The following is a 17,320-nucleotide window of genomic DNA, read 5'->3' on the forward strand; positions in this document are numbered from 1 at the left end:
CATGCAGTAGGGATGCACTTGTGGGCGAATGTAGGCGCACTTGGCTCAATGCCCGCCTGACCCACGATCCCTAGTGTAGAATTCAGATGTGTCAATACACGAGCATGCAGTAGGGATGCACTTTTGGGCGAATGTAGGCGCACTTGGCTCAATGCCGGCCTGACCCACGATCCCTACTGTTGAATTCAGATGTGTCAATACACGAGCATGCAGTAGGGATGCACTTGTGGGCGAATGTAGGCGCACTTGGCTCAATGCCGGCCTGACCCACGATCCCTACTGTTGAATTCAGATGTGTCAATACACGAGCATGCAGTAGGGATGCACTTGTGGGCGAATGTAGGCGCACTTGGCTCAATGCCGGCCTGACCCACGATCCCTACTGTTCTCCCTTACGGGATGGCTTAAAGGATGCACTTGTGAGCGAATATAGGCGCACTTGGCTCAATGCCGGCCTGACTCACGATCCTTACTGTTCTCCCAAAAATACAACATGACCCAAACAGGATTTATCGGCATTACTCTTTACAGCAATTGGTGCGAGCGCCGTCCAATGCGGCTGCCCATTAGCATAGTGGGCAATGCGCTCTAAGTACCGGATCTAGAACAACGCTGCTGGCACTGATCAGTCCCTGGGTGTGGCTTGCCCTGGCGCGGGGGCGACAAACGTCCGGAGCGCTGCAGCGAAGCGTATGTCGTGCTGGAGCTGTCCGCCAGGCCCTGGCGGATGAAGTCCATGGTTGCGTCGTCAACTGCTGAAGGGTGGACTGCGCTGGTTGTGTCGGCACTGAGTCGGCAGTTGGGCTGCGAGTCCGGAAGTGCCGACAACCTGACCAAAACAGGATTTATCTGCATTACTATTACACTGCAATTGATGTGAGTGCCGTCCAATGCGGCTGGCCATTAGCATAGTGGGCAATGCGCTCAACGTACCGGATCTGGAACTTTGCTGCTGGCCCTGATCAGTCACTGGGTATGGCTTGCCCTAGTGCAGGGCGACAAGCGTCCGGAGCGCTGCAGCGAAGCGTATGTCGTGCAGGAGCTGTCCGCCAGGCCCTGGCGGATGAGGTCCATGGTTGCGTCATCAACTGCTGGAGGGTGGACTGCGCTAGTTGTGTTGGCACCACTTCGGCAGTTGGGATGCGAGTCCGGCAGCGCTGACAACCGGATCCAAACAGGATTTATCTGCATTACTATTACACTGCAATTGATGTGAGCGCCGTCCAATGCGACTGGCCATTAGCATAGTGGGCAATGCACTCAAAGTACAGGATCTGGAACAATGCTGCCGGCACTGATCAGTCCCTGAGTGTGGCTTGCCCTGGCGCGGGGGCGACAAACGTCCGGAGCGCTGCAGCGAAGCGTATGTCGTGCTGGAGCTGTCCGCCAGGCCCTGGCGGATGAAGTCCATGGTTGCGTCGTCAACTGCTGAAGGGTGGACTGCGCTGGTTGTGTCGGCACTGAGTTGACAGTTGGGCTGCGAGTCCGGAAGCGCCGACAACCTGACCCAAACAGGATTTATCTGCATTACTATTACACTGCAATTGATGTGAGTGCCGTCCAATGCGGCTGGCCATTAGCATAGTGGGCAATGCGCTCAACGTACCGGATCTGGAACAATGCTGCTGGCCCTGATCAGTCACTGGGTATGGCTTGCCCTAGTGCAGGGCGACAAGCGTCCGGAGCGCTGCAGCGAAGCGTATGTCGTGCAGGAGCTGTCCGCCAGGCCCTGGCGGATGAGGTCCATGGTTGCGTCATCAACTGCTGGAGGGTGGACTGCGCTGGTTGTGTTGGCACCACTTCGGCAGTTGGGATGCGAGTCCGGCAGCGCTGACAACCGGATCCAAACAGGATTTATCTGCATTACTATTACACTGCAATTGATGTGAGTGCCGTCCAATGCGGCTGGCCATTAGCATAGTGGGCAATGCACTCAAAGTACAGGATCTGGAACAATGCTGCCGGCACTGATCAGTCCCTGAGTGTGGCTTGCCCTGGCGCAGGGCGACAAGCGTTCGGAGCGCGGCAGCGAAGCGCATGTCATGTTGGGGCTGTCCGCCAGGCCCTGGCGGATGAGGTCCATGGTTGTGTCGTCAACTGCTGGAGGGTGGACTGTGTAGGGTGTGTCAGCACTGCGTCGGCAGATGGGCTGAGAGTCCGGAAGCGCTGTACTCGAAGACGAGTAAGAGACTTAGCAGGACCATTGCAGAGTCGCCGTTGGGCTGAGAGTCCACATCAGCCGGTCTGTTGAACAGAAGGGGAGGATCTAAGGCCAAATGGTAGTGCCTTATCTACATGGTGCGAACCTTCCCAAAAATGCCAAGCCGGTGCCAGACATGAGGGGAAACAGGCCAAAGCTGCCAGGCATACTTCGTGTCGGCTTTAGAGAGGAGAGCTCGGGGACTGTGTTGGGAAATGCAGTGTATTGCGCCGTCCACAGTGACATAATGTAGGGGGAGCGCGTCAAAGGAACGGCCGTCATCAATGCCAGAGCCGCTAGGAGCAGGTAGGTGCATGATGAGGCGCACACCACCAGACGTCTTGGGCACAATGCCAATGCCAGAGCATCGGATATTACGAAACGGGGGCGAAGTGATCGATCGTACTCGTACACAGCCTGGAGCCTAAATTTCCGAGCCATCTTCAAGATTATGGGCTGGTACGAAAACAGCTCCGGGGCCCGGGAGGGGTGTGCTGCTGCGTAAGTCGCACAATCCGTGGTCCAAGCGTCGAGCCAGGCGCCAATGTCCTCGACTCTCCTGGACTGGAGTGCCCGCATACAGGTGCCAGAACCACTGGGCCGTAGGAGCTGTAGTGGTCACGTTGTAAAACGCTGCGGCTGGTGTCCCCTTGGGACTGACAAGTCACTTGGCAATAAGGAACCAAATCAGAGTCAACGACTGGCCAGTCACTACCTTATCATGAACGGGTTTCGGCACCGTAGCATAAAAGGTTTTCTTACCTGCGGCGGTTGAGGTGGCCGTGGCGGCAGCCAAAGCAGGCGGAGCGCCCTGCCGTGCGTGGGAGAGCTCCCGTGCCGCACGAACGTTGCGCGGAGCTTGGGTCGGAGGCGCCGGCGTGTGGGTTCTCAGCACGGCTGGAGCTGCAGCGCGAACCTCCTCCCGACAAAAGTCTCCCAGGGATGGGCCTGCAGTTGCCTCGGCTAGGTTCTGCTCCGCTGCCGGATCGGCCAAGTCCTCGCGTACAGTAGCCTGGAGCCAACTTCAACTCGAGCAGGCGAGTCCGCGGAGTAGGTTTTGTTCCTGTCGGGTCTAAATAATTGCGGGATGCCAGTGCGTTTCGCAGCTCAGCAGAGCGCATTTTGGCTGGACATCGCTCACTGACAGAGACATGGTTGATCGGATATTGATCAGAAACTGGCCGCGATCGTCAAACAATTTGACCGTCAACGCAGCAACGCAAAGAGCGTTATGGCTGGACATCGCTCACTGACAGAGACATGGTTGATCGGATATTGATCAGAAAGGCTGGCCGCGAATGTCAAGCAATTTGACCGTCAGCGCAGCAAAGCAAAGAGCGTTTTGGCTGGACATCGCTCACTGATAGAGACATGGTTCGGATCGGATATTGATCAGAAACCGGCCGCGATAGTCAAACAATTTGACCGTCAGCACAGCAAAGCGAAGAGCAAGAAACAACAGCATGGCGAATTGGAGTAATGCGCATGCTCCGCACAGTCCCGTGCGGAGACGCGGGAATTCGGAGTGCATGCATGTTATGCATGTACAAGTGTTGCTTATGGCAAGGATGTTGGTGTGTTGCTAACTCCACTTACCGTGCCATGCACGGAAACTTATATTTTGTTCTTGTCTGCGTGTCGGTCTTGTCTGTATTAAATATATTTTGTTAATATGTTGGTAGTTATGTTGATGGTTACTGGATATGTTAATGGTTATGCTGATATGGTTGATGTAGGGTATATTGATGATGCATGCACATGTGCTGCTGGCACTGGTGCCGGTACTTACGCAGGGCCAAATACCAACAATGAACTGAACGTTGATCAGCGGGAGGGGGGGGGGGGGGGAGTTACAGCGCTAAGACATCACAGTTTGCATGGCCCATGCTCTATCATGACATACACATGAGATATGAAGATTTCTATTCCGACCATGGCTTGTTTGTTATGCATGTGTGTTCTGTTTTACTCTGCAGACTGATGCGCTAATCTATAAAAGAAAAGTGGACTGTATCGCCATGATGTAAGTACAACAATACAAACCAAACACTATACATCATGTGTTGACCATGTGACCAGACACTGTACATCATGTGTTGACTACGAGTACATCCAACACTGTACATCATGTGTTGGCTACGAGTACGCCCCACACTGTACATCATGTGTTGACTACGAGTACACCCAATGCTGTACATCATGCGTTGACTACGATTACACCCAACACTGTACATCATGTGTTGACGACGAGTACACCCAACACTGTACATCATGTATTGACTACGGGTACACCCAACACTGCACATTATGTGTTGACTACGAGTACACCCAACACTGTACATCATGTGTTGACTATGAGTACACCCAACACTGTACATCATGTATTGACCACGAGTACACCCAACACTGTACATCATGTGTTGACTACGAGTACACCCAACACTGTACATCATGTGTTGACTACAAGTTCACCCAACACTGTACATCATGTATTGACTACGAGTACACCCAACACTGTACATGATGTATTGACTACGAGTACACCCAACACTGTACATCATGTGTTGACTGCGAGTACACCCAACACTGTACATCATGTGTTGGCTACGAGTACACCCAACACTGTACATCATGTGTTGACTACGAGTACACCCAACACTGTACATCATGTATTGACTACGAGTACATCTGTCATGGCCGCGCTTGGCGGGTTTGTGACTTGGCTTAGATCAGTCTAGTGGCTACCCAGGTAGACGACCAATATCGTCGCCATCCAAGTTGCTAGCTCACACCTGTTTTCCGGCTCACCCAAGGTAGTCGAAGGTTGAAGGGGAGCGATCAAAGATACTTTTATTCGTTGGAAGAAGGCGGCTTTTATGTGATTTTGGTTATATAGTATAATTGTGATTAACAACCACACAAGCCGTCCTGTTTGGGAGCTATTACGCGTTGTATTATCAGGGCATAGGCAACAATTGCCGCATACAGTATGCAATACTATGGTCCAATGCCGTAGTATCGCAAGCACCAATGTGCGTTAGACTGGCCAATGCCAGGGCTAATGGCGGCAACAATTGCCCGGCGTGTCAATACACGCAAACGGTAGGGATGCACTTGTGAGCACATGTAGGCGCACTTGGCTCAATGCCGGCCTGACCCACGATCCCTACCGTTCTCCCTTCCGGGATGGCTTAGAATAGAATGATGGTTAGAGATGATGGGGTGGGTGGTGGTGCTCAAAAACTGGCCAAGGTTGTCAAGCGATCTGACTGTTGGCGCAGCAAGGATGAAGAAGAAACAGCATCGAGAGCCGGAGTAATGCGCATGCTCCGCGTGGTCCCGTGCCGGAGCGCGGGAGTTCGGAGTGCGTGTTCTGCACGGGCACGTGATGCGCTATGGCAAGTACGTGCAAATTATGTTAGGAATGTAATTGTTGGTGGGTTGCTAACTTCACTTACCGTGCCATGCACGGAAACTTATATTTAACAACCACACAAGCCGACCTGTTTGGGAGCTATTACGCGTTGTATTATCAGGGCATAGGCAACAATTGCTGCATACAGTATGCAATACTATGGTCCAATGCCGTAGTATCGCAAGCACCAATGTGCGTTAGACTGGCCAATGCCAGGGCTAATGGGGGCAACAATTGCCCGGCGTGTGAATACACGCAAACGGTAGGGATGCACTTGTGAGCACATGTAGGCGCACTTGGCTCAATGCCGGCCTGACCCACGATCCCTACCGTTCTCCCAAAAATACAACATGACCCAAACAGGAATTATCGGCATTACTATAGTTATAGTAGCATTACTATAGTTATAGTATAATATGTATATCGTATGTACACTACAGCTGTTGCTAGGGCCGTCCAATGCGGCTACCCATTAGCATAACGTGCAGAGACTAGAACAATTCCGCTGGCAATGCTCTGTCTGCCACAGGGGTGCGGACATAGCGGAGGTAGGCAGAGCTTTGCCACCTGCCGGCGGTCTTCAGCACATACTCAGGCACGCCAGCTTTGCCTGCCAGCGTTGCAGCGCCTCGTCTGAGGCTGTGGCTGCGCACGTCTTTGTTAGGCAAGGCTGTTTGTAGTAGCCTGTTGATGTTATGCGGCTTCAGGGGCGTGCCGTCATCATAGCGATAGAGCGGGCCAGGTGCCGAGCCACGGGCTGCTAGGTAGCTGGTGGCTGCCGTGTGCGGGCAAGTCGGCGAGCCTGTCCTCCTGACGCTGATGTCCTGGCCGCTGCCGTATTGGCTCGTCTTTGTCACACGCAGGCGCAGCTCCACGCGGTCTGGGTACATGGTCGCATCGCTGTACTCAAGGCCGGCGCCCCGTGCCGTGAAGGTGTACTCGTTGACTCTGAGCAGCCCGTGGAAGGCCAGAGTCACGGCGCTCCAGAGCATGGCGCGGTTGTGCGGGCTAGGCACGGTGGACTGCAGGTAGTGCTGTACGCCGGCCAGATCGTCCAAAGTTGCGGCCGTTAGCACTTTCCGGACTGCCGTCTGGGATCTGAGCGCCCCTGCTGGAGCAGCCGGACACGCGGTGAGGCGAAAACATCCAGGCAGAGGCCCTGCAGGACGTGCTGATGTCTCAGCGCCTGGGTGTAGAGTTTCAGAGACGAGCCAGACGAGCCGGACGAGAATTTCCAGTTCAGAAAGTTAATCAGGCTGGGCTCCGTCACCGGGTACGGCGCGACCTGCCGTAGGGCAGCAAAGCGTTCGTAGGAACGCTGCACTGAAGCGTACGTCGCGCTGGAGCTGTCTGCCAGGCCGTGACGGATGAGCTCCATGGCTGCGTCATCAACTGATGGAGGGTGGACTGCGCTGGTGGTGTAGGCGCTGCGTCGGCAGTTGGGTTGAGGGTCCGGAAGCGCCGTACCTGCAGACGGGAGAGAGAATCAGCAAGATCATTGCAGTGTCCGGCGATGTGGCGAAGCAGGAGGACAATGTTATGCTGGGCGGCTTTCAATAAGCCGGCCCTGACCAAGTCCATGACCGCTCTATTTGGGGACGTGCCAGAGCGCCAGATGTAGCAGATTGCTTCGTTGTCAGTGTAGAGTAGCACTCGTCTGTCCTCCAACGTGTGTGCCCAGGTACAGAGGGCCAACATCACGGCGTAGAATTCTTTCCATTCAATAGTGTGCTCAGCTTGGTCAGGAGACCATGCGCCATAGGACCACTTGCTGCCGAAAACCAGACCGAAACCGTGTCGACCTGAAGCGTCGGTGTACAGCCCGATGTCTTCGGCTGTGCTCCAGGACGGCTCGATGAGGGGCTTCCGACCATTCCATTGGCTGATGCAGGCGTCCCACCACAGGATGTCAAGCTTCGCCTCCGAGGGTACGGCTACCGGTGCATCTAGGCTAGGGAGCGTTGCTGCGCTGCGGAACAGGCGTCTGCAGAACGTGCGACCCGCTGGAATGACTTTGGCTGCGAAAGACAGGCTACCGGCCAGGGACAGCAGTTCCCTCTTGGTGCACATCTGCTTCAACAGCCACGCGGCAAGTGCTAGCCGTAGTTCCGCCAGTTTCGCAGCCGGGAGGCGCAGCTCCCAGGCGGCTGTGTCGAGCTCGATACCCAGGAACGTTATTGAAGTTAACGGCGGGCACACTTTGTCCTCTCCGTCGGCCAATGGGATGTTCAGCATGTCAAATACAGCCAGCAGTGTCTTGAATTTGAGCATAGCTGCGGAGTTGGGCGGCTGGACGTGAAAGAAATCATCTAGGTAATGCAGCAAATCAACAATATCGTAATTATTAACTGCAATCCATGCCACAGCGTCGGCAAGTCTGCCAAATGGTAGTACCTTATCGACATAGTACGAACCTTCCCAAAAAATGCCAAGTATGGGCCAGTCGTCAGGGGAAACAGGGCAGAGCCGGAACGCGTGCTTCATGTCAACCTTAGAGAGGAGAGCTCCGGGGCCGTGCTGGAAGATGCAGCGTATTGCGTCATCTACCGTAACGTAATGCAGGGAGAATTCGTCAGGGTAAATGCCATCGTTAATGCTAGAGCCGCTAGGGACAGATAAATGCATGATGAGGCGTACGCCGCCAGACTTCTTGGGCTCGATGCCAACGCCAGAACATCGGATATTAGGGAATGGGGGTTGGGAATAAGGCCCGGCCATGTGGCCACGCGTGCATTCAGACTGAAGGTAAGCAGAGACGGCTGCAGGGTTGAGCAATGCGGAAGGGAGATTAGGGGCGATGAGGCGGGATCTATTACCGTGATAGCCAATGCGGGCCCCGACGCGCATGTCGTGACAGAGGGAATGCACAAAATCGTTATCGGGGTGCTGGGATAGCTCTTCAAGCAGCAGGGGAATATTTACAGGGGACCAGGGCGCGTGTGAGCTAATTGGAGCTGCGGGGTTGGCCAGCAGAGCATGTGGATTGGCCTTGACCAAGGCGGCCGCAAGAGAGGCAGCTGTGGGCGAAGCGGCAGTTGGAGCGGACGCAGTTTCCTTGGTTGAAGAGGCGGCATACTTCTTTGTCGACCGTGTCGTTGCCGCTGCTGGGCCGAAAGGAACGAGCGTCGTTGCTGCTGTTGGGCCGAAAGGAACGAGCGTCATTGCTGCCGGTGGGCCGAAAGGGACGAAGGGGGGTGTGCTGTGGCGTAAATCGCGCAGTATGTTGTCCAGGCGTCGAGCCAGGTGTCGATGTCCTCGACCTTCCTGGAGGGCCTGTTGGCCGGTGCTAGGACCACTGCGCCGTGCGAGCTGCCGTGGTCGATCTGAAGAATGCTGCGGCTAGTGTCCCCTTGGGACGGGTTAGGCAACAATGAGCCCAATTCAACAAATTGGCCAGTTACTACTTTATCGTGAATGGCTTTCGGCACGGTTGCATAAAACGTTCTCTTACCTGCGGGGTTCATTGGCGGTGAGACGGCAGCCGCCAAATGCGGAGCAGGCAGAGCGTCCTGCGGAGTTGCTGGTGCTTGCCGTGGGAGTGCCGCTGCGTGGGCTGGCGGTGGGGGTGCCGCTGTGTGAGCTGCCGGCGGGACTGGAGCTGCGGCATGATTTCCAAGGGCAGCACGGACCTCCTCCCGGATAATGTCCCTCAGGGACGGAGCAGCAGTTGCCTGGGGTAGGTTCTGCTCGGCTGCCTGAGTGGCCAAGTCCTCGCGCACTGCAGTGAACTCCAATGACTCGAGCAGGCGAGTCAACAGCCTGGGTTTGGTCCCCGTCGTGTCTAAATTGCGGGCCGCCAGTTCTTGTCTAGTATAATTGTGATATAATAATTAGTAGGAAATATTAGTATAGCTTCGGGGAGCTCGCTCACCCACATTACATGATAGTGTTACAAAATTCTTTACGTCGATCATGCGACGGAGCCTGGAGTACGCTGTCGGATGTTGCTGCAGCTAGAGCGCGCCGCCTTCGTACGGTGTCTTGATTGGGTCACCCTTCATCTTCTGCCCCGTAGGCTCTTCCCTCTCATTACCCCGAAGGGCGCTTCACGGTCAAGCCGCGACCTCTCCCAAAAAGGGATAACGGAGTCCGCAGTGCGGGAAGCACTTGCAGGACCCTTTACGTCGTACGACGCGAGAAGAGGTGCCATGCTTGCTCGACTAACAAAGGTATCAGCTCCCTTGCAGGACTAAGCAGGGTCCCCTCAAGCTCAACAGTGTAGTGAGTACAATGCTGACGACTTGTACTGAAGGTGTAGCCGCCGTACGACAACACTTGTGACTCGAGGCCACGAGTTGTAAGCCATGATTGCTCAACTAGCGAAAGTGCCAAATCCTTCGCAGGACTAATCATGGTTCTTACAGAACTCTAGAATATTTCGGAGCCCAGCTTTTGGCTGCTGAATCTCATTGCGTGGTCGCTTTCACGACGAGTCGAGTCCGGGTCATGACACATCCAACACTGCACATAATGTGGTGACTACGAGTACACCCAACACTGTACATCATGTGTTAACTACGAGTATACCCAACACTGTACATCATGTATTGACTACGAGTACATCCAACACTATACATCATGTGTTGACTACGAGTACACCCAACACTGTACATCATGTGTTGACTACGACTACACCCAACACTGTACATCATGTGTTGACTACGAGTACACCCAACACTGTACATCATGTGTTGTCTACGAGTACACCCAACATTGTACATCATGTGTTGACTACGAGTACACCCAACACTGTACATCATGTGTTGACTACGAGTACACCCAACACTGTACATCATGTGTTCACTACGAGTACACCCAACACTGTACATCATGTGTTGTCTACGAGTACACCCAACATTGTACATCATGTGTTGACTACGAGTACACCCAACACTGTACATCATGTGTTGACTACGAGTACACCCAACACTGTACATCATGTGTTGACTACGAGTACACCCAACACTGTACATCATGTGTTCACTACGAGTACACCCAACACTGTACATCATGTGTTGTCTACGACTACACCCAACACTGTACATCATGTGTTGACTACGAGTACACCCAACACTGTACATCATGTGTTGTCTACGAGTACACCCAACATTGTACATCATGTGTTGACTACGAGTACACCCAACACTATACATCATGTGTTGACTACGAGTACACCCAACACTGTACATCATGTGTTGACTACGACTACACCCAACACTGTACATCATGTGTTGACTACGAGTACACCCAACACTGTACATCATGTGTTGTCTACGAGTACACCCAACATTGTACATCATGTGTTGACTACGAGTACACCCAACACTGTACATCATGTGTTGACTATGAGTACACCCAACACTGTACATCATGTGTTGACTACGAGTACACCCAACACTGTACATCATGTGTTGACTCCAAGTACACCCAACACTGTACATCATGTTTTGACTACGAGTACACCCAACACTGTACATCATGTATTGACTACGAGTACACCCAACACTGTACATCATGTGTTGACTACGAATACACCCAACACTGTACATCATGTGTTGACTACGAGTACACCCAACACTGTACATCATGTGTTGACTACGAGTACACCCAACACTGTACATCATGTGTTGACTACGAGCACACCCAACACTGTACATCATGTGTTGATTATGAGTAAACCGAACACTGTACATCATGTGTTGACTACGAGTACACCCAACACTGTACATCATGTGTTGGCTACGAGTACACCCAACACTGTACATCATGTGTTGACTACAAGTACACCCAACACTGTACATCATGTGTTGACTACGAGTACACCCAACACTGTACATCATGTGTTGACTCCAAGTACACCCAACACTGTACATCATGTTTTGACTACGAGTACACCCAACACTGTACATCATGTATTGACTACGAGTACACCCAACACTGTACATCATGTGTTGACTACGAATACACCCAACACTGTACATCATGTGTTGACTACGAGTACACCCAACACTGTACATCATGTGTTGACTACGATTACACCCAACACTGTACATCATGTGTTGACTACGATTACACCCAACACTGTACATCATGTGTTGACTACGAGTTCACCCAACACTGTACATCATGTGTTGGCTACGAGTACACCCAACACTGTACATCATGTATTGACTACGAGTACACCCAACACTGTACATCATGTGTTGACTACGAGTACACCCAACACTGTACATCATGTGTTGACTACGAGTACACCCAACACTGTACGTCATGTTTTGACTACGAGTACACCCAACACTGTACATCATGTGTTGACTATGAGTACACCCAACACTGTACATCAAGTGTTGACTACGAGTACACCCAACACTGTACATCATGTGTTGACTACGAGTACACCCAACACTGTACATCATGTGTTGAATACGAGCACACCGAACTCTGTGCATGGAGTGTCATTTATGAGTACAGCAAATCCCTGAACATCATGTGTTCGTGACATGTGCAGGTAATCATACGAAATTTACTTATAATGATGCTGGCGGTCTTGTCTGTATTAAATATATTTTGTTAATATGTTGGTGGTTATGTTAATGGTTATGCTGATATGGTTGATGTAGGGTATATTGATGATGCATGCACATGTGCTGCTGGCACTGGTGCCGGTACTTACGCAGGGCCAAATACCAACAATGAACTGAACGTTGATCAGCGGGAGGGGGGGGGGGGAGTTACAGCGCTAAGACATCACAGTTTGCATGGCCCATGCTCTATCATGACATACACATGAGATATGAAGATTTCTATTCCGACCATGGCTTGTTTGTTATGCATGTGTGTTCTGTTTTACTCTGCAGACTGATGCGCTAATCTATAAAAGAAAAGTGGACTGCATCGCCATTATGTAAGTACAACAACACAAACCAAACACTATACATCATGTGTTGACCATGTGACCAGACACTGTACATCATGTGTTGACTACGAGTACATCCAACACTGTACATCATGTGTTGGCTACGAGTACGCCCCACACTGTACATCATGTGTTGACTACGAGTACACCCAACACTGTACATCATGTGTTGGCTACGAGTACACCCAACACTGTACATCATGTGTTGGCTACGAGTACACCCAACACTGTACATCATGTGTTGACTACGAGTACACCCAACACTGTACATCATGTGTTGACTACGAGTACACCCAACACTGTACATCATGTGTTGACTACGAGTACACCCAACACTGTACATCATGTGTTGGCTACGAGTACACCCAACACTGTACATCATGTGTTGACTACGATTACACCCAACACTGTACATCATGTGTTGACTATGAGTACACCCAACACTGTACATCATGTGTTGACTACGAGTACACCCAACACTGTACATCATGTGTTGAATACGAGCACACCGAACTCTGTGCATGGAGTGTCATTTATGAGTACAGCAAATCCCTGAACATCATGTGTTCGTGACATGTGCAGGTAATCATACGAAATTTACTTATAATGATGCTGGCGGTCTTGTCTGTATTAAATATATTTTGTTAATATGTTGGTAGTTATGTTGATGGTTACTGGATATGTTAATGGTTATGCTGATATGGTTGATGTAGGGTATATTGATGATGCATGCACATGTGCTGCTGGCACTGGTGCCGGTACTTACGCAGGGCCAAATACCAACAAAGGACTGAACGTTGATCAGCGGGAGGGGGGGGGGGGGGGGAGTGTTGACTACGAGTACACCCAACACTGTACATCATGTGTTGACTACGAGTACACCCAACACTGTACATCATGTGTTGACTACGAGCACATCCAACACTGTACATCATGTGTTGACTACGAGTACATCCAACACTGTACATCATGTGTTGACTGCGAGTACACCCAACACTGTACATCATGTGTTGACTACGAGCAAATCCAACACTGTACATCATGTGTTGACTACGAGTACACCCAACACTGTACATCATGTATTGACTACGAGTACACCCAACACTGTACATCATGTGTTGACTACGAGTACACCCAACACTGTACATCATGTGTTGACTACGAGCGCATCCAACACTGTACATCATGTGTTGACTACGAGTACATCCAACACTGTACATCATGTGTTGACTGCGAGTACACCCAACACTGTACATCATGTGTTGACTACGAGCAAATCCAACACTGTACATCATGTGTTGACTACGAGGACACCCAACACTGTACATCATGTATTGACTACGAGTACACCCAACACTGTACATCATGTGTTGACTACGAGTACACCCAACACTGTACATCATGTATTGACTACGAGTACACTCAAAGCTCTACATCATGTGTTGACTACGGGTACACCCAACACTGTACATCATGTGTTGACTACGAGTACACCCAACACTGTACATCATGTGTTGACTACGAGTGCACCCAACACTGTACATCATGTATTGACTATGAGTACACTCAACACTCTACATCATGTGTGGACTACAGGTACACCCAACACTCTACATCATGTGTTGACTACGAGTACACCCAACACTGTACATCATGTGTTGACTATGAGTGCACCCAACACTGTGCATCATGTGTTGACTACGGGTACACCCAACACTGTACATCATGTGTTGACTATGAGTGCACCCAACACTGTACATCATTGTGTTGACTACGAGTACACCCAACACTCTACATCATGTGTTGACTACGAGTACACCCAACACTGTACATCATGTGTTGACTACGAGTACACCCAACACTGTACATCATTTGTTGACTATGAGTACACCCAACACTGTACATCATGTGTTGACTACGAGTACACCCAACACTGTACATCATGTGTTGACTACGAGTACACCCAACACTGTACATCATGTGTTGACTACGAGTACACCCAACACTGTACATCATGTGTTGACTACGAGTACACCCAACACTGTACATCATGTGTTGACTACGAGTACACCCAACACTGTACATCATGTGTTGACTGCGAGTACACCCAACACTGTACATCATGTGTTGACTACGAGTACATCCAACACTGTACATCATGTGTTGACTACGAGTACACCCAACACTGTACATCATGTGTTGACTACGAGTACACCCAACACTGTACATCATGTGTTGACTACGAGTACACCCAACACTGTACATCATGTGTTGACTGCGAGTACACCCAACACTGTACATCATGTGTTGACTACGAGTACACCCAACACTGTACATCATGTGTTGACTACGAGTACACCCAACACTGTACATCATGTGTTGACTATGAGTACACCCAACACTGTACATCATGTTTTGACTACGAGTACACCCAACACTGTACATCATGTGTTGACTACGGGTACACCCAACACTGTACATCATGTGTCGACTATGAGTACAACAAACACTGTACATCATGTTTTGACTACGAGTACACCCAACACTGTACATCATGTATTGACTACGAGTACACCCTACACTGTACATCATGTGTTGACTACGAGTAAACCCAACACTGTACATCATGTGTTGACTATGAGTACACCCAACACTGTACATCATGTGTTGACTACGAGTACACCCAACACTGTACATCATGTGTTGACTACGAGTACACCCAACACTGTACATCATGTGTTGACTACGAGTAAACCCAACACTGTACATCATGTGTTGACTACGAGTACACCCAACACTGTACATCATGTGTTGACTACGAGTAAACCCAACACTGTACATCATGTGTTGACTACGAGTGCACCCAACACTGTACATCATGTGTTGACTACGAGTACACCCAACACTGTACATCATGTATTGACTACGAGTACACCCAACACTGTACATCATGTGTTGACTACGAGTACACCCAACACTGTACATCATGTATTGACTACGAGTACACTCAACACTCTACATCATGTGTTGACTACGGGTACACCCAACACTGTACATCATGTATTGACTACGAGTACACCCAACACTGTACATCATGTGTTGACTACGTGTACATCCAACACTGTACATCATGTGTTGACTACGAGTACATGCAACACTGTACATCATGTGTTGACTACGAGTACACCCAACACTGTACATCATGTGTTGACTACGAGTGCACCCAACACTGTACATCATGTGTTGACTGCGAGTACACCCAACACTGTACATCATGTGTTGACTACGAGTACACCCAACACTGTACATCAAGTGTTGACTACGAGTACATCCAACACTGTACATCATGTGTTGACTACGAGTACACCCAACATTGCACATCATGGGTTGACTACGAGTACACCCAACACTGTACATCATGTGTTGACTACGAGTACACCCAACACTGTACATCATGTGTTGACTACGAGTACACCCAACACTGTACATCATGTATTGACTACGAGTACACCCAACACTGTACATCATGTGTTGACTACGAGTACACCCAACACTGTACATCATGTATTGACTACGAGTACACTCAACACTCTACATCATGTGTTGACTACGGGTACACCCAACACTGTACATCATGTGTTGACTATGAGTACACCCAACACTGTACATCATGTGTTGACTACGAGTACACCCAACACTGTACATCATGTGTTGGCTACGAGTACACCCAACACTGTACATCATGTGTTGACTACGAGTACACCCAACACTGTACATCATGTGGCCAAGGATCTGCTAAAACCACCCTTTGGTGCTTTTCAGCCGAAAATGAATTTTTGGCGGGAAGTTGGTCCCTGGCCATTGCCCAAACATATGGTGAAGTATTAGGCTCAAATTGTATATGCATCCAACACTGTACATCATGTGTTGACTACGAGTACATCCAACACTGTACATCATGTGTTGACTACGAGTACACCCAACACTGTACATCATGTATGGACTACGAGTACACCCAACACTGTACATCATGTGTTGACTACGAGTACACCCAACACTGTACATCATGTGTTGACTACGAGTACACCCAACACTGTACATCATGTGTTGACTACGAGTACACCCAACACTGTACATCATGTGTTGACTACGAGTACACCCAACACTGTACATCATGTATTGACTACGAGTACACCCAACAATGTACATCATGTGTTGACTACGAGTACACCCAACACTGAACATCATGTATTGACTACGAGTACACGCAACACTGTACATCATGTGTTGACTACGAGTACACCCAACACTGTACATCAAGTGTTGACTACGAGTACATCCAACACTGTACATCATGTGTTGACTACGAGTACACCCAACACTGTACATCATGGGTTGACTACGAGTACACCCAACACTGTACATCATGTGTTGACTACGAGTACACCCAACACTGTCCATCATGTGTTGACTACGAGTACATCCAACACTGTACATCATGTGTTGACTACGAGTACACCCAACATTGTACATCATGTATTGACTACGAGTACACCCAACACTGTACATCATGTGTTGACTACGAGTACACCCAACACTGTACATCATGTATTGACTACGAGTACACTCAACACTCTACATCATGTGTTGACTACGAGTACACCCAACACTGCACATCATGTGTTGACTATGAGTACACCCAACACTGTACATCATGTGTTGACTACGAGTACACCGAACACTGTACATCATGTGTTGGCTACGAGTACACCCAACACTGTACATCATG

The 17,320-nt window shown here is 50.1% G+C and overlaps 2 protein-coding genes across 2 annotated transcripts; both read right to left on the reverse strand.

Moving 5' to 3' along the window:
- Window positions 1-6,106: 6,106 nt before the first annotated feature.
- On the reverse strand, window positions 6,107-6,607 carry LOC135828128 (uncharacterized). The gene has a single exon (XM_065340561.1). The coding sequence runs from the start codon at window positions 6,605-6,607 to the stop codon at window positions 6,107-6,109; it is 501 nt and encodes a 166-aa protein (XP_065196633.1).
- Window positions 6,406-9,422, reverse strand: LOC135828129 (nematocyst expressed protein 3-like; the record flags this gene model as incomplete). Its single annotated transcript, XM_065340562.1, has 2 exons — window positions 6,406-7,082; window positions 9,067-9,422. Coding segments are annotated over 2 exons (754 nt in total), but the record flags the coding sequence as incomplete, so codon positions are not given.
- Window positions 9,423-17,320: the final 7,898 nt, after the last annotated feature.

This window comes from Sycon ciliatum, chromosome 12 (assembly GCF_964019385.1).
Source record: "Sycon ciliatum chromosome 12, ocSycCili1.1, whole genome shotgun sequence".
NCBI classification, from domain to species: Eukaryota; Metazoa; Porifera; class Calcarea; order Leucosolenida; family Sycettidae; genus Sycon; species Sycon ciliatum.

Excerpts from the sequence above, each read along its gene's own strand:
- LOC135828128 (XM_065340561.1), bottom strand. The coding sequence starts at position 6,607 with ATGCTCTGGAGCGCCGTGACTCTGGCCTTCCACGGGCTGCTCAGAGTC.